This window comes from Anomaloglossus baeobatrachus, chromosome 4 (genome assembly GCF_048569485.1).
Source record: "Anomaloglossus baeobatrachus isolate aAnoBae1 chromosome 4, aAnoBae1.hap1, whole genome shotgun sequence".
Lineage (NCBI taxonomy): Eukaryota > Metazoa > Chordata > Amphibia > Anura > Aromobatidae > Anomaloglossus > Anomaloglossus baeobatrachus.
In genome coordinates, this window is record NC_134356.1 from 660175283 (window position 1) to 660202326 (window position 27044).

Sequence of the window (27044 nt, forward strand, 5' to 3'; positions counted from 1 at the left end):
GCCTGGGGGCGGGAACGAAACGGAACTAGGCCGCAAAAGCCGGGGACTCTAGTAAAAAGCGCGGCCGACAAATATGCACTGCCAGCGCCCGGCGCACCACAAGTCCTAGCCGCGTCGCAGTAAAAACTGCCAGCAGGGGCCGGCGCGGCAGTTCCCCACACACAAACTCCCTTTGCAAGCTGTGGAAGTGTGGCACAAGCGCAGCAGCGCTATTGTCCCCGGCGCACTAACACACCCAGCAATGCTGCAGTGTGTGCGCGGTCTGTGCGGGGACACAGAGTACCTTGGTGTAGCAGGGCCCTGTCCCTGACGATACTCCGCTCCATATCCAGCAGATTCCCCAGGGGCTGTGGACGGAGCCCGGTCTCTGTGCCTGGAGACCGGTAAATCCCACTTCACCCAGAGCCCAAAGGGGGATGGGGAAGGATGCAGCATGTGGGCTCCAGCCTCTGTACCCGCAATGGGTACCTCAACCTTAACAAACACCGCCGACACAAAGTGGGGTGAGAAGGGAGCATGCTGGGGGCCCAAGTAAGGGCCCTCTTTTCTTCCATCCGACATAGTCAGCAGCTGCTGCTGACTAAACAGTGGAGCTATGCGTGGATGTCTGACCTCCTTCGCACAAAGCTTGAAAACTGAGGAACCGTGATCCCACGGGGGGTGTATAGGCAGAGGGGAGGGGTTACACTTTTTAAAGTGTAATGCTTTGTGTGGCCTCCGGAGGCAGTAGCTATACACCCAATTGTCTGGGTCTCCCAATGGAGCGCCAAAGAAAAAAAAAATGCTTAAAAACAAAAAAAAAAAAAGTTACTAAAACAGATAGAGGAAAAAACAATTACACTAAATTGGATTTTAATGAAATGTAAAATGCAACATATATATGTAACTCTTAAAACTGTGTGTGTAAAAATGGAACTGTAAAAAATTATATATATTACACACATATACATGCACACACGTTCTAGGAGGAAATCTTTCATGTGACAGATTTTTCATTTTCTACCTAGACGGCTGAAATGTCATTCTTCTTCTTTACAGGTATATTGTACTGTCATAAACAGACATATCTCCAAATACCAATACAAAAGAAGGGAATTTTGTTTACTTACCGTAAATTCCTTTTCTTCTAGCTCCTATTGGGAGACCCAGACAATTGGGTGTATAGCTTCTGCCTCCGGAGGCCACACAAAGTATTACACTTTAAAAAGTGTAAACCCCTCCCCTCTGCCTATACACCCCCCCGTGCATCACGGGCTCCTCAGTTTTGGTGCAAAAGCAGGAAGGAGGAAACTTATAAATTGGTCTAAGGTAAATTCAATCAGTTCGGAGAACTGAAACCATGAACCAAAAGAACAATTCAACATGAACAACATGTGTACACAAAAGAACAACACCCCGAAGGGAACAGGGGCGGGTGCTGGGTCTCCCAATAGGAGCTAGAAGAAAAGGAATTTACGGTAAGTAAACAAAATTCCCTTCTTCTTTGTCGCTCCATTGGGAGACCCAGACAATTGGGACGTCCAAAAGCAGTCCCTGGGTGGGTAAAAGAATACCTCGGTAATAGAGCCGTAAAACGGCCCCTTCCTACAGGTGGGCAACCGCCGCCTGAAGGATTCGCCTACCTAGGCTGGCATCTGCCGAAGCGTAGGTATGCACCTGATAGTGTTTCGTGAAAGTGTGCAGGCTCGACCAGGTAGCCGCCTGACACACCTGCTGAGCCGTAGCCTGGTGCCGCAATGCCCAGGACGCACCCACGGCTCTGGTAGAATGGGCTTTCAGCCCTGAAGGAACCGGAAGCCCAGAAGAACGGTAGGCTTCAAGAATTGGTTCCTTGATCCACCGAGCCAAGGTTGACTTGGAAGCCTGCGACCCTTTACGCTGGCCAGCGACAAGGACAAAGAGCGCATCCGAGCGGCGCAGGGGCGCCGTACGAGAAATGTAGAGTCTAAGTGCTCTCACAAGATCTAACAAGTGCAAATCCTTTTCACATTGGTGAACTGGATGAGGGCAAAAAGAAGGTAAGGAGATATCCTGATTAAGATGAAAAGGGGATACCACCTTAGGGAGAAATTCCGGAACCGGACGCAGAACCACCTTGTCCTGGTGAAACACCAGGAAGGGGGCTTTGCATGACAGTGCAGCTAGCTCAGACACTCTCCGAAGTGATGTGACTGCCACTAGGAAGACCACCTTCTGCGAAAGGCGTGAAAGAGAAATCTCTCTCATTGGCTCGAAAGGTGGTTTCTGAAGAGCCGTTAGCACCCTGTTCAGATCCCAGGGTTCTAGCGGACGCTTGTAAGGAGGGACTATGTGGCAAACCCCCTGCAGGAACGTGCGTACCTGCGGAAGCCTGGCTAGACGCTTTTGGAAAAACACAGAGAGCGCCGAGACTTGTCCCTTAAGAGAGCCGAGAGACAAACCCTTTTCCATTCCGGATTGAAGGAAGGACAGAAAAGTGGGCAAGGCAAATGGCCAGGGAGTAAAACGCTGATCAGAGCACCAGGATAAGAAGATCCTCCACGTCCTGTGGTAGATCTTGGCGGACGTTGGTTTCCTGGCCTGTCTCATAGTGGCAATGACCTCTTGAGATAACCCTGAAGACGCTAGGATCCAGGACTCAATGGCCACACAGTCAGGTTGAGGGCCGCAGAATTCAGATGGAAAAATGGCCCTTGAGACAGTAAGTCTGGACGGTCTGGTAGTGCCCACGGTTGACCCACCGTGAGATGCCACAGATCCGGGTACCACGACCTCCTCGGCCAGTCTGGGGCGATGAGGATGGCGCGGCGGCAGTCGGACCTGATCTTGCGTAATACTCTGGGCAGCAGTGCCAGAGGAGGAAATACATAAGGCAGCCGAAACTGCGACCAATCCTAAACTAATGCGTCTGCCGCCAGAGCTCTGTGATCTTGAGACCGTGCCATGAATGCCGGGACCTTGTTGTTGTGCCGGGACGCCATTAGGTCGACGTCCGGCTTCCCCCAGCGGCAACAGATCTCTTGAAACACGTCCGGGTGAAGAGACCATTCCCCTGCGTCCATGCCCTGGCGACTGAGAAAGTCTGCTTCCCAGTTTTCTACGCCCGGGATGTGAACTGCGGAGATGGTGGAGGCTGTGGCTTCCACCCACTGCAGAATCCGCCGAACTTCCTGGAAGGCTTGCCGACTGCGTGTGCCGCCTTGGTGGTTGATGTATGCCACCGCCGTGGCGTTGTCCGACTGAATTCGGATCTTCCTGCCTTCCAGCCACGGCTGGAACGCCTTTAGGGCTAGATACACTGCCCTTATCTCCAGAACTTTGATCTGAAGGGAGGACTCTGGCTGAGTCCAGGTACCCTGAGCCCTGTGGTGGAGGAAGACCGCTCCCCACCCTGACAGACTCGCGTCCGTCGTGACCACAGCCCAGGATGGGGGCAGGAATGACTTCCCCTGCGACAAAGAAGTGGGGAGAAGCCACCACTGAAGGGAGGCCTTGGCTGCCCGAGAAAGGGAGACGTTCCTGTCGAGGGACGTCGACTTCCTGTCCCATTTGCGGAGAATGTCCCATTGAAGTGGACGCAGATGAAACTGCGCAAATGGAACTGCCTCCATTGCTGCCACCATCTTCCCTAGGAAGTGCATGAGGCGCCTCAAGGGGTGCGACTGGGCTCGAAGGAGAGATTGCACCCCTGTCCGTAGTGAACGCTGTTTGTCCAGCGGAAGTTTCACTATCGCTGAGAGAGTATGAAACTCCATCCCAAGATATGTCAGCGATTGGGTCGGTGTCAATTTTGACTTTGGGAAATTGATGATCCACCCGAATCTCTGGAGAGTCTCCAGAGCAATGTTCAGGCTGTGTTGGCATGCCACCCGAGAGGGGGCCTTGACAAGGATATCGTCTAAGTAAGGGATCACCGAGTGTCCCTGAGAGTGTAGGACTGCTACCACTGTTGCCATGACCTTGGTGAAGACCCGTGGGGCTGTCGCCAGGCCGAAAGGCAGTGCCACGAACTGAAGGTGTTCGTCCCCGATGGCGAAACGCAGGAAGCGCTGATGCTCTGGTGCAATCGGCACGTGGAGATAAGCATCCCTGATGTCGATTGAGGCTAGGAAGTCTCCTTGGGACATCGAGGCGATGACGGAGCGGAGAGATTCCATCCGGAACCGCCTGGTTTTCACGTGTCTGTTGAGCAGTTTGAGGTCCAGAACGGGACGGAAAGATCCGTCCTTTTTTGGCACCACAAACAAGTTGGAGTAAAAACCGTGACCCCATTGCTGAAGGGGAACAGGGATCACCACTCCTTCTGCCTTCAGAGTGCTCACCGCCTGAAGAAGAGCATTGGCTCGCTCGGGGGGCGGAGATGTTCTGAAGAAACGAGTCGGAGGACGAGAGCGGAACTCTATCCTGTAACCGTGAGACAGAATGTCTCTCACCCATCGGTCTTGGACATGTGGCAACCAGGGGTCGCAAAAGCGGGAGAGCCTGCTACCGACCGAGGATGCGGTTTGGGGAGGCCGAAAGTCATGAGGAGGCCGCTTTGGGAGCGGTTCCTCCGGCGGTCTTTGTAGGACGTGACTTAGACCGCCATGCATCAGAATTCCTCTGACCCTTCTGTGGCCTGTTGGACGAGGAGAATTGAGATCTGGCTGAGGGCCGAAAGGACCGAAACCTCGATTGTACCTTCCGTTGTTGAGGTCTGTTTGGTTTGGACTGGGGTAAGGACGAGTCCTTTCCCTTGGATTGTTTAATGATTTCATCCAATTGCTCGCCAAACAGGCGGTCGCCAGAAAATGGCAAACCGGTTAAGAACTTTTTGGAAGCAGAGTCTGCCTTCTATTCACGTAGCCACATGGCCCTGCGGACTGCCACCGAATTGGCGGATGCTACCGCCGTACGGCTCGCAGAGTCCAGGACAGCATTCATGGCGTAGGATGCAAACGCCGACGCCTGAGAGGTTAAGGACACAACCTGCGGAGTAGAGGCACGTGTGACTGCATTAATCTCAGACTGACAAGCTGAGATAGCTTGGAGTGCCCACACGGCTGCGAATGCCGGAGCAAAGGACGCGCCGATAGCTTCATAGATGGATTTCATCAGGAGCTCTATCTGCCTGTCAGTGGCATCCTTGAGTGATGCACCGTCTGCCACTGCAACTATGGATCTAGCCGCCAGTCTAGAGATTGGAGGATCCACCTTGGGACACTGAGCCCAACCCTTGACTACGTCAGGGGGGAAGGGATAACGTGTGACATCAAGGCGCTTAGTAAAGCGCTTATCTGGAACAGCTCGGTGTTTCTGGACTGTATCTCTGAAGTCGGAGTGATCAAGAAACGCACTCCGTGTACGTTTGGGAAACCTAAAATGGAATTTCTCCTGCTGAGAAGCTGACTCCTCAATCTGAGGAGTTGGAGGAGAAAGATCCAACACCTGATTGATGGACGCTATAAGGTCGTTTACTATGGCGTCCCCTTCAGGTGTATCAAGATTGAGAGCGGCGTCAGAATCAGAGCCCTGATCTGCCACCTCCGCTTCATCCTCCAGAGAGTCCTCATGCTGAGACCCTGAACAGTGTGATGAAGTCGAGGGAAGCTCCCAGCGAGCCTGCTTAGCCGGTCTGGGACTGCGGTCCGTGTCGGAGTCCTCACCGTGGGACCTATGAGTCGCCCCAGGAGCACTTTGCTGCGCCGACCGAGGAGGGCCTGAGGGAATTGATTCAACAGTGGCCGGGGCCTGTGTTACCGGTCTGGACTGCAAAGCTTCTAGTATCTTAGCAGACCATTTATCCATAGACTCAGAAAGTTTGTCAGCGAATACTGCAAACTCTGTCCCTGTCACCTGGACAGTGGCAGCAGGTGGTTCCACCTGGGCCGAGGGTCCCACCAGTGGCAGAGGCTCTGGCTGAGTGAGTGTCACAGGGGCCGAGCATTGCACACAATGAGGGTAGGTGGAACCTGCAGGTAGCATAGCCGCACATGAGGTACAGGTTGCAAAGTAAGCCTGTGCCTTGGCACCCTTGCTTTTTGCGGACGACATGCTGTTGTCTCCTCTTAGAGCAATCAGAGAGGGTATATAGCCAAAGCAATAGTGCGGCCGTACAGAGTAAATGTGTACAATATAAGCATATAAATATACACTTCGGCACCCAGGGGGGCCAGCACCTAGTAACAGGTGCGGCTTACCGACCGCCCTCAGCGGTTGTGTGACCACCAGATTCCCTGCCTGGGCCTCCCAGAGGTGTGGAGCTTGTCTCTGAAGTTCTCCAGCGTCAGAAGTGCTGATAGGAATGGCTGCCAGCGTTCTGAGAGGAGGAGGGAGCCGTGGGCGTGCCTTAGAAAGTGCGGGAATCTGGTGCCCCACGGTGCTCAGTGAGGGGGGAGGAGGATACTAAGTATGCTCCAGCCCTCAGCGCTGACGTCCAGTGCAGCGTCCCGCCCTTACCCCTGACTGGCAGGCCCGGGGGCGGGAATATGCGGTACTAGGCCGCAAAAGCCGGGGACTAAAGTTATAAGCGCGGCTGGCAAACAAGCGCGGTAGTCCCGGCGCACAAACACACCCAGCAGCTGCTGCAGCGTCCATTAGACAGGCGCTCTATGCGCCGTCCCCAAGGGGACACAGAGTACCTCAGAGGAGCAGGGCCTGTCCCTGACGATACCCGGTCTCCTGTCCAGCAGATTCCCCCAGGGGCTGCGGAGGGAGCACGGTCCCAGTGCCTGGTGACCGGTTAGGATCCCACTTCACCCAAAGCCCCTAAGGGATGGGGAAGGAAAACAGCATGTGGCTCCAGCCTTTGTACCCGCAATGGGTACCTCAACCTTAACAGCACCGCCGACCAGAGTGGGGTGAGAAGGGAGCATGCCGGGGGCCCTGTTATGGGCCCTCTTTTCTTCCATCCGATATAGTCAGCAGCTGCTGCTGACTAAATTGTGGAGCTTGCGTGCATGTGTGCCTCCTTCAACACAAAGCATAAAAACTGAGGAGCCCGTGATGCACGGGGGGGGTGTATAGGCAGAGGGGAGGGGTTTACACTTTTAAGTGTAATACTTTGTGTGGCCTCCGGAGGCAGAAGCTATACACCCAATTGTCTGGGTCTCCCAATGGAGCGACAAAGAAAAAATGCTTAAAAAAACAAAAATAAAAAAGTAAGTTCCTAGCATGCAAGGCAAAAACAATTAAAAAATTACACAAATTGTATGTTAATGAAATGTCAAATATAACCTATACACACAGCTCTTAGAAATGTGTGTATAAGAAAAAAAAAAAAAAAAAGGGAAAAAAATATAAAATAAAAATAACCTCCAACTCTAGATTTATGGGAGAAATATATCTATCTATATCTATATATCTATATGTATGTATATTATATATATATATATATATATATATATATATATATATATATATATATATATATATATACATATATATATATATATATATATACACATACACACACATATACACACACATATACACACACATATATACACACACACACACATATATATACATATATATATACATACATACATATATACAGTGCCTACAAGTAGTATTCAACCCCCTGCAGATTTAGCAGGTTTGATAAGATGCAAATAAGTTAGAGCCTGCAAACTTCAAACAAGAGCAGGATTTATTAACAGATGCATAAATCTTACAAACCAACAAGTTATGTTGCTCAGTTAAATTTTAATACATTTTCAACATAAAAGTGTGGGTCAATTATTATTCAACCCCTAGGTTTAATATTTTGTGGAATAACCCTTGTTTGCAATTACAGCTAATAATCGTCTTTTATAAGACCTGATCAGGCCGGCACAGGTCTCTGGAGTTATCTTGGCCCACTCCTCCATGCAGATCTTCTCCAAGTTATCTAGGTTCTTTGGGTGTCTCATGTGGACTTTAATCTTGAGCTCCTTCCACAAGTTTTCAATTGGGTTAAGGTCAGGAGACTGACTAGGCCACTGCAACACCTTGATTTTTTCCCTCTTGAACCAGGCCTTGGTTTTCTTGGCTGTGTGCTTTGGGTCATTGTCTTGTTGGAAGATGAAATGACGACCCATCTTAAGATCCTTGATGGAGGAGCGGAGGTTCTTGGCCAAAATCTCCAGGTAGGCCGTGCTATCCATCTTCCATGGATGCGGACCAGATGGCCAGGCCCCTTGGCTGAGAAACAGCCCCACAGCATGATGCTGCCACCACCATGCTTGACTGTAGGGATGGTATTCTTGGGGTCGTATGCAGTGCCATCCAGTCTCCAAACGTCACGTGTGTGGTTGGCACCAAAGATCTCGATCTTGGTCTCATCAGACCAGAGAACCTTGAACCAGTCTGTCTCAGAGTCCTCCAAGTGATCATGAGCAAACTGTAGACGAGCCTTGACATGACGCTTTCAAAGTAAAGGTACCTTACGGGCTCGTCTGGAACGGAGACCATTGCGGTGGAGTACGTTACTTATGGTATTGACTGAAACCAATGTCCCCACTGCCATGAGATCTTCCCGGACCTCCTGCCTTGTTTTCCTTGGGTTAGCCTTGACTCTTCGGACAAGCCTGGCCTCGGCACGGGTGGAAACTTTCAAAGGCTGTCCAGGCCGTGGAAGGCTAACAGTAGTTCCATAAGCCTTCCACTTCCGGATGATGCTCCCAACAGTGGAGACAGGTAGGCCCAACTCCTTGGAAAGGGTTTTGTACCCCTTGCCAGCCTTGTGACCCTCCACGATCTTGTCTCTGGTGGCCTTGGAATGCTCCTTTGTCTTTCCCATGTTGACCAAGTATGAGTGCTGTTCACAAGTTTGGGGAGGGTCTTAATTAGTCAGAAAAGGCTGGAAAAAGAGATAATTAATCCAAACATGTGAAGCTCATTGTTCTTTGTGCCTGAAATACTTCTTAATACTTTAGGGGAACCAAACAGAATTCTGGTGGTTTGAGGGGTTGAATAATAAATGACCCTCTGAATAAACTTTTCACAATTTAAAAAAAAATAAAAAAAGAAATAACATTCTTTTTTGCTGCATTTCACACTTCCAGGCTGATCTACAGTCCAAATGTCACAATGCCAAGTTAATTCCGAATGTGTAAACCTGATAAATCTGCAGGGGGTTGAATACTACTTGTAGGCACTGTATATACATATGTGTATATATATATATATATATATAACATTTTGGAGTTGTATCTTATGTTTGACATTTCATTAAAATGCACTTCATGCAATTGTTTTTGCCTCGTCTGTTAGAAGCTGATTTATTATTTAATTTTTAAGCATTTCTTTTCTATTTGTATTTGGAATAATACAATATACCTGTAAAGATGAATGACATTATAGCTGTTTAAGTTGAGACATAATCTGTACTATAAATGAACTCTTTGTATCTTTGTAGAGATATATAACACACACACACACACACACACACACACACACACTCTAGGAAGAGATCATTTATATTACAGATTTTTTTTTAAACATCTATAATATCATTCTTCTTCTTTACAGGTATATTGTACTGGTACACAGACATGTCTCCAAATACCAATACAAAAAGAATGCTTAAAAACAAATAAAAATAATAAAAACAAAGTTACTAACAGATAATGAGGCAAAAAGCAATTACACTAATGGCATTTTAATGGAATGTCAAATAACGTATACATATAACGCTTAGAAATGTGTATGTGAAAAATGGGGAAAAAACAAAAACCACAAAACAGGTTCTAGGAAGCATAATATAAAAGAAGTTCTAATAAAAAAAATAATTATGGCTGTCAGATCTATAATCGTGGGCAATAAAAATGTATGTGTATGCATGTATATATTTTATAATGCCGCGTGCACACGTGTTGACATAATTGTGAGGTAGTGGGCAAACATGGACGGCTACGGCAGACTTTCACTGTGAAGACCCACGTCAAACAGCTCCTCAAATCTAAGGAGGGGCACCTGCAAGCCCAATAGACCCAGTATATCCCCTTACTCGCCCATCTTACCCCTCTTCCGGCGCGGCAGGTTCCAGCGTGCGGCATTCTCGTGGTTCATACAGGATCTCAATATCATCGGTAGGAAAATCGTACAGATCCCTCAGGGCTTCACATTCTGAATCTGGGGGGTGGTTGGTCAAATAAGTCTCAAAATCCAGTGGCTCAACCACATCTGAGAGGGGGACCTGTACCAGAGGCGCAAAAAGGAAATGAGACGTAAAAAGGATAATAAATATGAATAAGCATGAATATATCAGAGCCTCACCGCCTGTGTCCCCCCGGCACGCTTCTTAGACGGCTGCGGAGACCCCCCATACTCTCTGGAGACCTGCTTCCGAACTTCAGATGCCACAGTCCTGTAATAGGAAACAGACGGCCATTATCATCATCATATAGAGCGATAAATCAGGATTATGTGTGGTTATCTATGCAGGGTCAGGGACTGGTGAAATGTGGCCCCGAGGCAGGGAACGGATCCAGGGTCCGTCCTCAGATCCCTCACCGCTGTGCCACTCGCATCATGTAATCCTAGAGAAGCTGATATCACGATATAGAAGAAGAACCAGAAAACGCCCAGGTTATACCAGCGTGCTCCAGGACAATATATCCCCAAAAATAAGACAGGGTCTTACATTGGTTTTTTGCCCCGAAAGATGCGCTAGGACTTATTTTCAGGGGATGGCTTATATTATCCCAAAACCAATAATCCACATTTATTCTTGAACAAAAAACAAATAAAAATCAACATTTATACAAATATAATCCTGTCAACACATTCTACAACATCAACATTTTGTGTTAATCCGATTACTGGCCCAGATGCACATCTCCTTATCTGATCTGTGGTGGGTACAGACCATATGTACAAAGGTATAATTATCTGCTTAAATGTATTCTCTATGTGTTGCCAAGTTTACTCCCAAAAGAAAGAAGACACCCCCTAAAATAATCACACTTTCCAGACCCCAAACAATTCGTGTTGGCAAGTGAATGGGCTCTCACATACAGATATGCGCCTCTGTCAGGTCCCCCTGTGTTCTACTGCAGATGGCTCCCCCTGGTGATTGGAATGGAAGCAGCAGCACCACTCACGAGGAGAGATACTGTGACGCCCTGGCAGAACCAGGTAGTCACAAAAGTAGTCCACCCTCCTTGTTACCACCAAAAACCCACACCCAGGTACAAACACACAGCCATTAAAGCCTAGCCACCCCCTCATGATAATAAGGACACACCAGTGGGCGGGATCAGGTGGATGAAAACGCCCACCTAGGGGTCCTGAGGTGTCAGGGGAGGGACCACGACAGTTGAAGTTTAAGTTTTTAGTTGGAGAGTGCAAGCTGACAGTTGTAGTGGAGCTGACAGGGAAGTGGAGTCAGGGGTAGGGGCCCCTGGACTACCCGGCTAGGTGGCAGATAGTGAACAGGGCCACAGGCGACGGAGATCCGGTCGCGGGAAACCTTAAGTGGACCGGGGCAGGGTTGTAGCCTGCCGGTGCCGACAGCGGGAATACGGTCCAGAGGCCGTGCACAGACGGGGTGCCTGGACCCTAGGACGAGGAAGGTTGCATGCCCTTTGTTAATCAACCAGCAGAGGACGAGGTTTCAGGCCTTGTTCTCCCGGAGACCAGAGAGCAAAACGGAAGCCCAACGCGGGGGATAGGGTGTCCGTCAGAACCCACAGAAATCCCAAGGGTCAGATTTCGCGGGCCACAGCTCCCAAACAAACTCAGTACCGGGAGTGGACTTCTCCGTTCCATGCGGAGTCGTCCAACAGAATAGACAAACACAAAGTGCAGGAGGAAGGGACACCTGTTCACTAGCCCGGGTGTGGGACCCGAATACACCCTCCAACGGCAGCCGGTCACTGGCAACTTGGTTTACCACTGGGCTTGTGTGAGATTACTGAACTGTGAGTACACCATTGACCCCCGGTCCAACCTGGCACACCACCTCCAGCAGCCATTACTCCCATGTACCGACCGCGGGCCCCGGCACTACGCCTCCCCTACCTGTGGAAGGGATACCATCTTGCTGCCACGCTCCACCAGCCCCGGGCGCCCCATCACCAGGCAGCGGCGGTGTCACCATCCCTCACCGCAACCCATGGGTGACGTCACCGACACAACAAACCCCCTGTAAATACTCCCCTTTCCGACGGTTGTGAGGACGGACGGCCGTGCGAGCCCGGGTCCGGTCACCACTCGAGCCGCAGCAGCGAACCCGGATCCGAACGGGCCCAGGGAAGCGGCAGCGGCCCCCGTACGCAACAATACTGGTACTCCCGTCTGTTTGTGAGAGCTGCAGTGCAATGTCACTGGAATGGTGAGGGACCTCACAGTGGCGCAGATCTCTGTGTGGGAGCCCATCCACTATCGGCACTTGCCAACTGTGATTATTTGGGTCTGGTGGGTGCACTACACTATGGAACTGCAACGGCTTAGTTTTGGAGTAGGGCTTATATTTTAAGCATACTCAAAAAGCCCCAAATCTCCTATTAGGGCTATTTTTGGAGGAAACGAGGAAGAAGATGTGTAATATATACCCACTGTACATATATAATTATACATAAAAGATGTTTAGGTTATACCAGCTGTGCATATATAATTATACACAGTGGATGACCAGGTTATATCAGCTTTACATATCTAATTATATACTAAAACAACTGTACAAATCTAATTATATACCAAGATGCCCAGGTTATAACAGCCGTAGATATAAAATTCTATACAGCACATGCCCAGGTTATAGCAGCTGTACATATATAATTCTATACAGAAGAAGCCCATGTTATATCAGCTGTAGAATATAATTATACACAGAAGATGCCCAGGTTATAGCAGCTGTACATATATAATTATATACAGGAGATGCCCAGGTTATACCGGCCATACATATATAATTATATACAAGAGATGCCCAGGTTATACCGGCCATACATATATAATTATATACAGGAGATGCCCAGGTTATACCGGCCATACATATATAATTATATACAGGAGAAGCCCAGGTTATACCGGCCATACATATATAATTATATACAGGAGAAGCCCAGGTTATAGCAGCTGTACATATATAATTATATACAGAAGATGCCCAGGTTATAGCAGCTGTACATATATAATTATATACAGGAGATGCCCAGGTTATACCAGCTGTACATATACAATATATACAGGAGATGCCCAGGTTATACCAGCTGTACATATATATAATTATATACAGGAGATGCCCAGGTTATAGCGGCTGTACATATATAATTATATACAGGAGATGCCCAGGTTATAGCAGCTGTACATATATAATTATATACAGGAGATTCCCAGGTTATAGCAGCTGTACATATATAATTATATACAGGAGATGCCCAGGTTATAGCAGCTGTACATATATAATTATATACAGGAGATGCCCAGGTTATAGCAGCTGTACATATATAATTATATACAGGAGATGCCCAGGTTATACCGGCTGTACATAAATAATTATATACAGGAGATGCCAAGGTTATACCAGCTGTACATATATAATTATATACAGGAGATGCCCAGGTTATAGCAGCTGTACATATATAATTATATACAGGAGATGCCCAGGTTATACCAGCTGTACATATATAATTATATACAGGAGATGCCCAGGTTATACCGGCTGTACATATATAAATTATATACAGGCGATGCCCAGGTTATACCGGCTGTACATATATAATTATATACAGGAGATGCCCAGGTTATAGCAGCTGTACATATATAATTATATACAGGAGATGCCCAGGTTATACCGGCTGTACATATATAAATTATATACAGGAGATGCCCAGGTTATACCGGCTGTACATATATAATTATATACAGGAGATGCCCAGGTTATACCGGCTGTACATATATAATTATATACAGGAGATGCCCAGGTTATAGCAGCTGTACATATATAATTATATACAGGAGATGCCCGGGTTATAGCAGCTGTACATATATAATTATATACAGGAGATGCCCGGGTTATAGCAGCTGTACATATATAATTATATACAGGAGATGCCCGGGTTATAGCAGCTGTACATATACAATATATACAGGAGATGCCCAGGTTATACCAGCTGTACATATATAATTATATACAGGAGATGCCCAGGTTATAGCAGCTGTACATATACAATATATACAGGAGATGCCCAGGTTATACCAGCTGTACATATATAATTATATACAGGAGATGCCCAGGTTATAGCAGCTGTACATATACAATATATACAGGAGATGCCCAGGTTATACCAGCTGTACATATATAATTATATACAGGAGATGCCCAGGTTATAGCAGCTGTACATATATAATTATATACAGGAGATGCCCAGGTTATACCAGCTGTACATATATAATTATATACAGGAGATGCCCAGGTTATAGCAGCTGTACATATATAATTATATACAGGAGATGCCCAGGTTATAGCAGCTGTACATATATAATTATATACAGGAGATGCCCAGGTTATAGCAGCATGCTCTGTAGCAGTATATACATGGGCTGGGTGTATATGATTAGTGGGGAGGTCAGACGGGCCATCGTATTATTATGGCCGGTATTGCCTCAGATCTCCGGCTCTTTCCCCGGGAGACATCGCTGCTGCAGATTCTCCTTCAGAGCCGGCTCTTGCGGGTGTATATGGTGTATATAGTGTATATAGATTCCTGACCTCGGTGTAATTATAAATGCAGATTTTTAGATTCTTCGCATTTCAACGTCTCGTCAGGTGTAAGATCTCGGGCGTGATACATAAGAGGCTGCTGCTCCCATTCACTGGCAGCAAGCAGAGCTCTGGTGGAGAAGTGATGCACGAGACACAGCAGCTCGCCCATTGTATGTGACGCAGGAGGACCCCGCTCGCCCCGTCACCCACCGGGAGCCACTGACACACTTCCACTCATTCTGCCCTCAGAGGAAGCGTGTACAGAAAGGCTCCGGAAAGTGGGGGCCTAGAAAAGACTTAATGGCATTACACGCCTCCCGCCCTGCAGGGCTTATCCGCTATTGTGAGGAAGCGAGACAGCGAAGCGAGACAGCCTGACAGGCGAGACAGGCAGCGAGCGAGAGGGACGGGGCAGTGCGGGCTTCACCACACACCCGCCCATTCATTACTGCATTTTATTGTTATCCACTTTTAAACATCTATCGCCCGTTTTTGATTTGCGCCTAATTTTTCAAATTTGCAAATTTTTTTGGTCTATTTTATACGCGTGCACCTTTTTTCCCTTTGTTCTCCATTGTTAGCGGTGGGCTTTGCTTTTCTGATGTTTCAGCAGATTCTTCAATTGAAAAAAAAACAAAAAAACACACAAACAAAAAAGGTCACTAAATTTTTGCGCCCACCTCCAGACAAAAGGGTTAAAAGACAAAAACATAATACAGTTCACTCACACAGTATCTCACATGATAGAATTGGATATGCCAAACGGGACGGGGCCGGGGTGGGGCCAGCTCAGACGGGACGGGGCGGGGCCAGCTCAGACGGGACGGGGCGGGGCCAGCTCAGACGGGACGGGGCGGGGCCAGCTCAGACGGGACGGGGCGGGGCCAGCTCAGACGGGACGGGGCGGGGCCAGCTCAGACGGGACGGGGCGGGGCCAGCTCAGACGGGACGGGGCGGGGCCAGCTCAGACGGGACGGGGCGGGGCCAGCTCAGACGGGACGGGGGCGGGGCCAGCTCAGACGGGACGGGGGCGGGGCCAGCGCAGACGGGCCGGGGCGGGGCCAGCTCAGACGGGCCGGGGGCGGGGCCAGCTCAGACGGGCCGGGGGCGGGGCCAGCTCAGACGGGTCAGACGGGACGGGGGCGGGGCCAGCTCAGACGGGACGGGGGCGGGGCCAGCGCAGACGCTCCAGCTCCATATCAGCAGTTGTTGCACAGATGATATTAGAAATTCTTCTGCAGCAGACGCTAACACATACGATACAGGTTTAGATACAGTGAAACATGTGAGATTAGCTACACCCAATGGGAGACATGATAGACTTAGATACTCCAATGTATCAGACACTACCACACGTCGAGATTAGATACAGCAAATGAGAGGCAAAATAAGCTTAGATAGTCCGATGTAGCAAATGGTACAATAAACTAGGGGCTTATATAGTCTGATGGTGTGGATACAGGCTGAGATACAGTGGCTCAGCAAACAGTATTACACATAATATACTCAGATAAAACAGACTGTCACCCATTTTATATGCAGATGCTGGAACATTAAGTGAAGACAAAGTGGAAAAACTCATTGAATGGCTGATAGAATAGTGGAAGGGTGAGGGGCTACAAAATGGGGCCAACCACATGGTAGACAATATTAGGTTGATGATTACAGTACCCACTTTTAAGAGACCCAATTTTTATTAGTGATTGTTCACACAGTGTTGTTTTCCCGGGGAAGGGGGCTGGGGGTCACCACCCGTCCCTGACATAGTCCCTTGTCCTGGGCCCATTGTCCTGGGCCCATACAGTACTTTAAGCCCTCCACCACACATTCAGACCGGGTCCATTACCTCAGCCCAGTGTAATCCTGTCAGCTTTAGGAAATCACAAAGACTTTGGAAAGCCAAGTCCAAGAATGGCACGGTCCTACAGCGGCCATGTTGTAGGCAAAACCAATATATTGGTTAGGCCACATGTTAGGCTGTGATCAGACATTTGGAGAAGGATTATGGTGGTGGTGGGGGGGTTTCCTAAATCTATCCAATGTCATAGCCAGGCGGGGCGCACACAGCAGCCCAAGTCACCATCAGTCATTTTCCATCAGGGCCAGGGAGTGTCAGTGCAGACCACTGGGAGGGAGAGGAGGCCGGTCCCCATGATGTATGGTCTCTGGCACCACGGACCAGCAGATGACACAGCACAGAGCTCAACCTATAGGAGATTTATGGGTATTTACACTGTATACTGCCGCAGAGGCCGATGGAAGAACTATGGGGCCTCACGGATACAATGGAAGGAGGGGAAGGAGTCTGAGCGCACACCAGAAATATGTGCCCACGAGAGACACCGCCCGCACTACAATACATATATACATGCCACATACCGAAGGGTACAAGGGAGGCGTACAAATGCAAGATCCCATTTGCTTTTTTTAATCCATCTATTTCAATTATTCAAAATAGGTTTTTATACATCAAAAGTTTAAAAATTCACTTTTTTAATTTTCCTCCCTCCCTGGGACTCAGACTCACAACCTTCAAACATATGGGCAGGAGCCCCAGCCTTACAGCTACAGACGCTGGTAAAAGCCTAAAAATGAACACTATACGGATGTAAAAAAAATTAGATATTTTTGGAAAACGGATGAAAAGTGTGTGATTGTATATACGCTGATCTGAATCTGGCAATATATAGGGTCAGCCCACTTAATGGCTTAGGGTACTTTCACACATCCGGATTTTTGCTCTGCGGCACAATACGGCGTTCTGCAGAAAAACCGCAACCGGCTTTTGTAACGCCGATTGCGGTTTTTTTTGCATTGACTTACATTAGTGCCGCATTGTGCCGTAGGGGCTTGCGTTCGGTCCGGTTTTTGCCGCATGCGGCAGATTTAGCCGATGCGGCGGCCGGATCGAACGTACCCTGCAACGTTTTTTGCTCCGGCAAAAAACACCGCATCGCGCCGCATCCGGCCGCTGCGGCGCATTTTTCAATGCATCCCTATGGAGGCCGGATGCGGCGCGATGCGGAAAAAACCGCATCCGGTCGCCGCATGCGGTATTTTCCACTGCGCATGCTCAGTAGCATGCCGCAACCGGAAAAAACCGGACCGGCCGCATGTAAAAACTGATGCAAAGGATGCGGTGTTTTCACCGCATCCGTTGCATAGTTTTCACAGCCGGATTGAGCCGCAGGGCTCAAACCGGATGTGTGAAAGTAGCCTTAAAGAGGAACCTTCACTGAATAACGGGCCCCACATAGCCCTCCATACAGAGTAACGGGCCCCCCGTAGCCCTCCATACAGAGTAACGGGCCCCCCGTAGCCCTCCATACAGAGTAACGGGCCCCCCGTAGCCCTCCATACAGAGTAACGGGCCCCCCGTAGCCCTCCATACAGAGTAACGGGCCCCCCGTAGCCCTCCATACAGAGTAACGGGCCCCCCGTAGCCCTCCATACAGAGTAACGGGCCCCCCGTAGCCCTCCATACAGAGTAACGGGCCCCCCGTAGCCCTCCATACAGAGTAACGGGCCCCCCGTAGCCCTCCATACAGAGTAACGGGCCCCCATAGCCCTCCATACAGAGTAACGGGCCCCCCGTAGCCCTCCATACAGAGTAACGGGCCCCCATAGCCCTCCATACAGAGTAACGGGCCCCCATAGCCCTCCATACAGAGTAACGGGCCCCCATAGCCCTCCATACAGAGTAACGGGCCCCCATAGCCCTCCATACAGAGTAACGGGCCCCCATAGCCCTCCATACAGAGTAACGGGCCCCCATAGCCCTCCATACAGAGTAACGGGCCCCCATAGCCCTCCATACAGAGTAACGGGCCCCCATAGCCCTCCATACAGAGTAAAGGCCCCCATAGCCCTCCATACAGAGTAATGGGCCCCCATAGCCCTCCATACAGAGTAATGGGCCCCCATAGCCCTCCATACAGAGTAATGGGTCCCCATAGCCAGGGCTGTGGAGGAGTCAGAGTTAGTGGAGGCGGTATAAAATGACCCCTGCTGTTCTCCATCTACACCTTCGGCCTGGGACAGCTCATAGAGTCCCACGGCTTTCACTATCTTCTCTATGCCGATGACACACAGATTTACCTCTCTGGACCTGACATCACCTCTCTACTGACCAGAATCCCACAATGTCTCTCTGCTATTTCATCCTTCTTCTCTGCGCAATTCCTAAAACTTAACATGGACAAAACTGAGTTCATTGTCTTTCCTCCTCCTCACTCATCTCCTCCAACAAGCCTATCCATCAAAGTTGATGGCCGCTCACTCTCCCCAGTCTCACAAGCTCGCTGCCTTGGAGTAACCCTCGACTCTGCTCTATCCTTCAAGCCACACATCCAAGCCCTCTTCACCTCATGCAGACTACAACTCAAAAATATCTCCCGGATCCGTGCTTTCCTTAATAAAACATTAGTGCATGCCCTCATCATCTCCCGCCTCGACTACTGCAACCTCCTGCTCTCTGGCCTCCATTCCAACATTCTTGCACCCTTCCAATCTATCCTAAACTCTGCGGCCCGCTTAATCCACCTCTCCCCTCGCTATTCCCCAGCCTCGCCACTCTGCCAGTCCCTCCACTGGCTTCCCATCGCCCAACGACTCCAGTTCAAAACATTAACCATGACATACAAAGCCATCCACAACCTGTCTCCTCCCTACATCTGTGACCTAGTCTCCCGGTACCTACCTGCACGCAACCTCAGATCCTCACAAGATCTCCTTCTCTGCTCCTCTCTTATCTCCTCTTCCTACAATCGTGTACAAGATTTCTCCCGTGCCTCCCCCATACTCTGGAACGCTCTACCTCAGCATATCAGACTCTCCCCTACTGTGGAAAGCTTCAAGAGGAACCTCAAGACCCACCTCTTCCAACAAGCCTACAACCTACAATAGCCCTCAGTCCAGTAGACCACTGCGCAACCAGCTCTGTCCTCACCTATTGTACCATCACCCATTCCCTGTAGACTGTGAGCCCTCACGGGCAGGGTCCTCTCTCCTCCTATACCAGTCTGTTTTGTACTGTTAATGATTTTTGTACATATACACTCTTTCACATGTAAAATGGAATAAATGGCGCTATAATAATAAAATAATAATAATAACAATAACAACAATAAAAAATAATAATAATAATAATAATAATAATAACCAACTCCTAAAATATATATTAAATTGGGTACAGTAGTTCAATGCATAAAGAAAATAATCCAGCATCCAGTCTGATTGTAGAATAAAAAAAGATTTTTTTGTGTCTTTATTGAAACATCAGTAAAAAAAAAGCCATAAATATGGCATGGTGCAAACCATACAGAAGACGCGTTTTGGACGTCACAGCACCTAGATCACGGTGATCAAGGACGCTGTGACGTCCGAAACGCGTCTTCTGTGTGGTTTGCACCATGCCATATTTATGGCTTTTTTTTTACTGATGTTTCAATAAAGACACAAAAAAATTTTGTATTCTACAATCAGACTGGATGCTGGATTATTTTCTTTACCTGTTGTCTGGACTAAGGAGTGGCAGTCCTACCATGCACCGTCTCAGATTGTCGCTACATGGTGAGCTGGAAACTTTTGTTACTGGACTAAAGGCCCATTTACACACAACGATATCGCCAACGCTAGGTCGTCGGGGTCACGGAATTCGTGACGCACATCCGGCCTCGTTAGCGACGTCGTTGCGTGTAACAGCTCCGAGCGAGTGTTAACGATCAAAAATACTCATCTAATCGTTGATACGTCGCTCATTTTCAAAATCTCGTTGGTCGTTGTAGACGTAGGTTGTTCGTCGTTCCTGAGGCAGCACACATCGCTACGTGTGACACCCCGGGAACGACGAACAACAGCTTCTGCAACGATGAGGGCGTGTCGTTAATGCGGCTGGTCTCCGCCCCTCCGCTACTATTGGTCAGCCGCTGTGTGACGGCGCACGAACTTCCCCCTTAACAAAGAGGTTGCTCACCGCCCACAGCGACGTCGGTAGGCAGGTAAGTAGTGTGACGGGTGTTAGCGATATTGTGCGCCATGGGCAGCGATTTGCCCGTGACGCACAAACGACGGGGGCGGATACGCTTGCTAGCGATATTGTAGCGTGTAAAGCAGTATGTGATGAATATTTTTTCATAACAATTTGCGAACTTTATGAAATGTCCTATAAATGTCTGCTCTATTCCTGATTAAAGGATCTTGGCTTTTACTTGAGATGGATCTGTGCTGCACTTCAGCTACATGATATAAGTAGTGATGTTACCATTGTACTACAGTAAATTTATCACAAAAATGAGTCATGTACAGTTGAAACCAGAAGTTTACATCCACTTTCTATAAAGTCACATCTGCAGGTTTTTCTCACTATCTGACACAAAAGCAGAATAAACCTTTCCCTTTTTAGATCAATTAGGAACCAAAATTATTTAAATTCTCCAAATGCCAGAATAATGAGAATGTTATAAGACATTTTTATTACTTTCTGCAAAGTCAAAAGTTTCCAAACACTAAGAGTACTATGCTTTTAATCAATATGGGACAGCCCATCTGATGATGTCATGTCTTTGGAAGCTTCTGATTGGTTTATTGGCAACATCTGAGTTAATTATATACACACCTGTGGATATAGTTTAATGCACACCAGTAACACACGGCTTCTTTGTGTAGAATCTTGGAAAAGTCACAAGAAATGAGCCAAGATCTCAATAAGAGAATTGTGGACTTGTAGAAGTCTGGTTCATCCTTGGGTGCAATTTCTAAATACCTGAAGGTGCCTCATTCATCTGTACAAATAATTAGACGCAAGTACAAAGAAGATGGGAATGTCCAGCCATCATACCACTCAGGAAGGAGACGGGTTCTGTGTACCAGAGATGAACATGCTATGGTCAGACATGTGCATATCAACCCAAGAACAAAAGCAAAAGACATTGTGAACATGCTGGCGGAAGCTGGTAAAATTGTGTCATTATGCACAGTGAAAAGAGTCCTGTATCATCATGGGCTGAAAGACCACTCTGCCAGGAAGAAGCCATTGCTCCAAAAGAAACATAAAAAAACAAATCAAAGTTTGCAAATGTGCACAGGAACAAAGACCTTAATTTTTGGAGACGTCCTGTGGTGTGATGAAACTAAAATTGAACTGTTTGGTCATAATTACCATCGTTACAGTTGGAGGACAAAGGGAGAAGCTTTGAAGCCTAAGAACACCAGCCAGGAACATAAAGCTTGGGCGGAAATGGGTCTTCCAAATGGACAATGACCCAAAGCTACTGCCAAACTGGCTATAAAGTGGGTTAAGGATAACAAAGTTAATGTTTTGCAATGGCCATCTTAAAGCCCTGATCTCAATCCTATTGAAAAGTTATGGGCAAAGCTGAAAAGGCCGGTGCAAGTGGCGACCTACAAACATGGCTCAGCTACACCAGTTCTGTAAGGAGCAATGGGCCCAAATCCCACCAACTATTGTGAGAAGCTTGTGGAAGGAGATCCAAAACGCTTCACCAAAGTCACACAGTGTAAGGGCAATGCCACCAAATACTAATGACATGGAGGAAACGTCACTGTGCAGAAAGGAATAAAAATGCCTTAAACATTCTCTCTCATTATTTTGGCATTTGGCAAATAGAAATAACTTTGGTCCCTAATTGACCTAAAATGGGAAAGGTTTATTCTGATTTCATGTCAGATAGTGAGAAAAACCTGCAGATGTGTCTGTATAAAGAGTGAAGGGAAAAATCTGCAGATGTGTCTGTATAGAGAGGAGGGGAAAAACCTGCAGATGTGTCTGTATAGAGAGTGAAGGGAAAGTAAGGGTTTCAACTCTATGAGGGAGTCAGAGTTGGAGATTTGGCTTACAGTTTCTACAGCTGTGACCATAGCCCTCCATACAGTATACTGGACCCCACATAGCCCTCCATACAGTATACTGGACCCCACATAGCCCTCCATACAGAATAATGGGCCCCACATAGCCCTCCATACAGAATAATGGGCCCCACATAGCCCTCCATACAGAATAATGGGCCCCACATAGCCCTCCATACAGAATAATGGGCCCCACATAGCCCTCCATACAGAATAATGGGCCCCACATAGCCCTCCATACAGAATAATGGGCCCCACATAGCCCTCCATACAGAATAATGGGCCCCACATAGCCCTCCATACAGAATAATGGGCCCCACATAGCCCTCCATACAGAATAATGGGCCCCACATAGCCCTCCATACAGAATAATGGGCCCCACATAGCCCTCCATACAGAATAATGGGCCCCACATAGCCCTCCATACAGAATAATGGGCCCCACATAGCCCTCCATACAGAATAATGGGCCCCACATAGCCCTCCATACAGAATAATGGGCCCCACATAGCCCTCCATACAGAATAATGGGCCCCACATAGCCCTCCATACAGAATAATGGGCCCCACATAGCCCTCCATACAGAATAATGGGCCCCACGTAGCCCTCCATACAGAATAATGGGCCCCACATAGCCCTCCATACAGAATAATGGGCCCCACATAGCCCTCCATACAGAATAATGGACCCCACATAGCCCTCCATACAGAATAATGGACCCCACATAGCCCTCCATACAGAATAATGGGCCCCACATAGCCCTCCATACAGAATAATGGGCCCCACATAGCCCTCCATACAGAATAATGGGCCCCACGTAGCCCTCCATACAGAATAATGGGCCCCACGTAGCCCTCCATACAGAATAATGGGCCCCACATAGCCCTCCATACAGAATAATGGTCCCCACATAGCCCTCCATACAGAATAATGGACCCCACATAGCCCTCCATACAGAATAATGGACCCCACATAGCCCTCCATACAGCATCGAGCTCCCCTCATGTCTGTCACACCGCATGTATAAGAAATCACGTGTTATATTTTGCACAAATTTTCACTTTCATTTAAATATATTTCTTTTTGATTTAGGAATTTTATGACGCAGCCTTAGGCCATGTTCCCGCTTGTGAAAATGCAGTTTCTTTTTTCCCCTCTGTAGATGTCTGCATCAACATGTCCAGTATCATTACGCATTTTTTTTTTTTGTAAAGCTTTTTTTGCTATAATATTGAAACACTTTACATGTATTATTTCAGGCTCCCCATAGAAAGTTAGAGAAACAGGAAAAAAAAAAATAATTTGTTCACAGTTTTTATGCAGATTTTGATTGGATTTTTTTGAGGCCGCGTTCTCACATATGCACTTTTTTTTTTTTTTTTTTTTAAATAATGCAAAAATTCTGCAGCGTTTACCAGTTAAAAGCAAAATGGATGGGTTTCATAAAAACTCATAACCGATGTCAAGCTGCATTTTTTTGCCTATAGGCTTTTAGGGGGAACCATGAAAAAGTGCATGGAAATCATGTGGTTGGAGTAGATAATCTTTTCTTCTCTGAATAAAAATGCTGCATCCAATCTGCACCAAAAACACAAAAAAAAAAAATCATTTTTTTTTATTTATGCATGAGGGTACATGGCATAAAATATTAAGTCAAACTCTTTCAATACGCTGAAATAAATCCACTACAAAAAAGGAAAAAAAACAAAACAAAAAAAAAAAAACATGTGATCATGCCCTTAGGCCACGTTCCCACGATGCGTTCATGAATATTCACTGCACTGACTACGGACCAGGAAGTAACAGCAGAGACAGCAGCACCGGAGACAGGTAAGTATACCAGGTCATGCTGTCCATGTGCTATCCGAATAGTACAGGGACAGCATATGGAATATCCACAAGAAAGGACGGACGGACAAGGACACACACACACACACACACACACACACACAATGAACTGTGCAAAACATTACTGTTGCACAGACGTGTGAAGGGGGCCCGTTAAAGAAGCACAACAGGTAGGAGATTTATATAAATCCCATCCACTTTGCTGGAGCTGTAAGGCTATGTGCACACGTTGCAGAAATTTCTGCACCAAATCTGCATCTTCTGACAGGAAAAAACTTGCTGCAAAAATATGCATTTTACCGCCCTTTTTATGTGTTTTGTTTTTTTTATAATGTTGAAAACGCAGCTAAAAAAAAACATTCACGTGCTGTAGATTTTTTTTGCAACCAAATCTGCAAGGAAAAAATCCTGAACGTGTGCACAGCAATTCTGGATTCTCAGACTTTGCTGGCATAAGGATTTCCTTGCAGATTTGTGACCAAAAAACTGCACAACCTAAGATGCTGTGGTATTGACGCAAAAAAAAAAAATAAATTAAAAAAAAAAAAAAAAAAAAAAAAAAAAAATCACAAAGCTCTACATGTCAAGTCCAAGGCAGATACCCTCTTAAGGCCCTGTGCGCACGCTGCAGATTATTTACCGCGGATTTGATACAGAAAATGTGTCTAACATTGCTGCAGTCATTCCCCAGCAAAACCTATGGGTATAAAAAAAAAAAAAAAAAAAAAAAAAAAAAAAATGCACACCGCTTTTTTTTATACCTGCGGATTTACCCGCAGGTTTTCCGCTGCGGAACTAATGAGCATGCTTGTCACTTCTTTTCCGCAGGTACCTGCGGTTTTTGCCATAGATAAATGGTAAAAAAAAAAAAAAAAAAAATTCGCAGGGACCAACCCGCGGGAAAACAGTGACAAAAACGCGGCTGTGGTTTTACCGCGGTCTTTGTGGCGGGTGCGGTATTCTGCCAGAGGGTGCAGATTTTTCTTAAGAAAAGTCCATTTTCTAGTGCGTACATAGCCTTAACGAGAAAAAAAAAACTTCAGAAAAAAGGAGTTTCCTCTAAAAAAAAAAAATACTCCGCCATCTGAAAATAACCATAGACAACTGTTTTCCAGAGAGCAAAGCCAGCGCTGGTATTTGACAGTGAAGGGTTAACCGTGGCTGGAGCCGCTCCCTGTATTCACCTGTTCTGCTCTCCTGACACAGAGAACAGGTGTCTCCCAAAACTGAGCGCACACCCCGGGTGTAGTAATAACGCACACAGCCCGTGCCGCCCTGTAGTGGGCGGGGCATAGCGTCCCATAGCTCCTCTTTACAGTCTATCGCCCTATAGTGGGTGGCGCAGGCTCGTCACATTGTTCCCTCCGGTGTCACCGCGCTCTTTCCTGGCTGTATCTCCCTAGGGTGGAAGGAGCAGCTTCCATTTTTTTTTTTTTGCTGCCTGTTTCCCAATCTTTCAGAATGACTCCATGTGAATTTTCGCTCACACCCGTTCCCACACTGTCACCTCGCTGCAGGCTATATGGTGCACACATCCCTAGCAATTTACCAAAAAACAATAGATCTCAGGTATCAAAAAAAAAAAAAAAAAGCTGGAGAGACATTTTACCCTCATAGCCCACGGCAACCGGAGGCCATGTCTCACTATCAGTGTAAACAATGGCAGCATGCTTACTGGTTGCTATGGGTGACCAGGCCTATTATGTACAATACCTTGTAGGAGGCCGGATCACGGGGAGGCGCGAAAACCTCCACAAAATAACACTATCGTACCTTGTCACATGCACAGGCCCCACTGCAGTCTCCCGAGACGACCCGCTAAAGGCTGCTTTCACACATCCGGTTTTTGCCGTGCGGCACAATCCAGAAAGAACAGATCCGGCATGTGTTGCCGCCGGATCCGTTCTTTCCCCCATAGACTTGTATTAGCGCCGCATTGTGCCGCACGGCCTTGCGTTGCATCCAGCTTTTGCCGGATATGGTGTAAATAGCTGATCTGGCGGCCGGAACGCTGCTTGCAGCATTTTTTGTCTCCGGCAAAAAAAAAAAAAAACGTATGGCACTGGATCCGGCGCCGTGAGTTAAAATGAAAGGCTATGGCCACCAGATCAGTCATCATCCGGCATATGACGGAATCCAATGACGGATCCGGTTTTTTGAACTGTGCATGCTCAGTAGCACAATGGATCCGTCAAAAAACGGAAAGAATGCATGGAAAAAACTGATGCAATGGATCAGTTTTTTTGCCGGATTGTGCCGGACGGCAAAAACAAACGTGTGAAAGGAGCCTGAGCATAAAGCTGCGTTCACACATTGCGGCCCAAATTCCAAAAAGCCTATTCAAAAGTAGTAAAGGGTACAGTCAGATATGGCGGTAAAGCTCCGCTTACCTTTGGCAGTCCACACTAGTGTGAAGCATAATGGGGCACAAATGGCCATAACGGTGGACAGAGTCTCAGCCGCACCCCAAGGCCGATTCCACAATTCTGACATTCATAGTGTGAACTATAATGGCTGACCGTGGTCATATAGGAGGATATGGGGTTTAGGTCAGGAGATGCGCGGTCCGGACTCGGATGTGTGAAGCCAGCCTAAGGCTGGAGTCACACTTGCGATTAACTCGCACGAGTGCAATGCGAGAAAATCTCGCATTGCACTGGGACCAATGTTAATCAATG

The 27044-nt window shown here is 47.6% G+C and overlaps 1 protein-coding gene across 6 annotated transcripts in view; it reads right to left on the bottom strand.

The window, feature by feature from the left end:
- Positions 1-27044, bottom strand: part of DOCK6 (dedicator of cytokinesis 6) — a 139350-nt gene that overhangs the window by 92616 nt on the left and 19690 nt on the right. For all 6 annotated transcript variants that reach the window (XM_075346540.1, XM_075346539.1, XM_075346536.1 and 3 more), the window contains exons 2-3: positions 10219-10309; positions 9963-10138 (exon numbers count right to left, since the gene is read on the bottom strand). In XM_075346540.1, coding sequence (XP_075202655.1) covers positions 9963-10138; positions 10219-10309 — 267 coding nt within the window. The remainder of the gene's footprint in view (positions 1-9962; positions 10139-10218; positions 10310-27044) is intronic.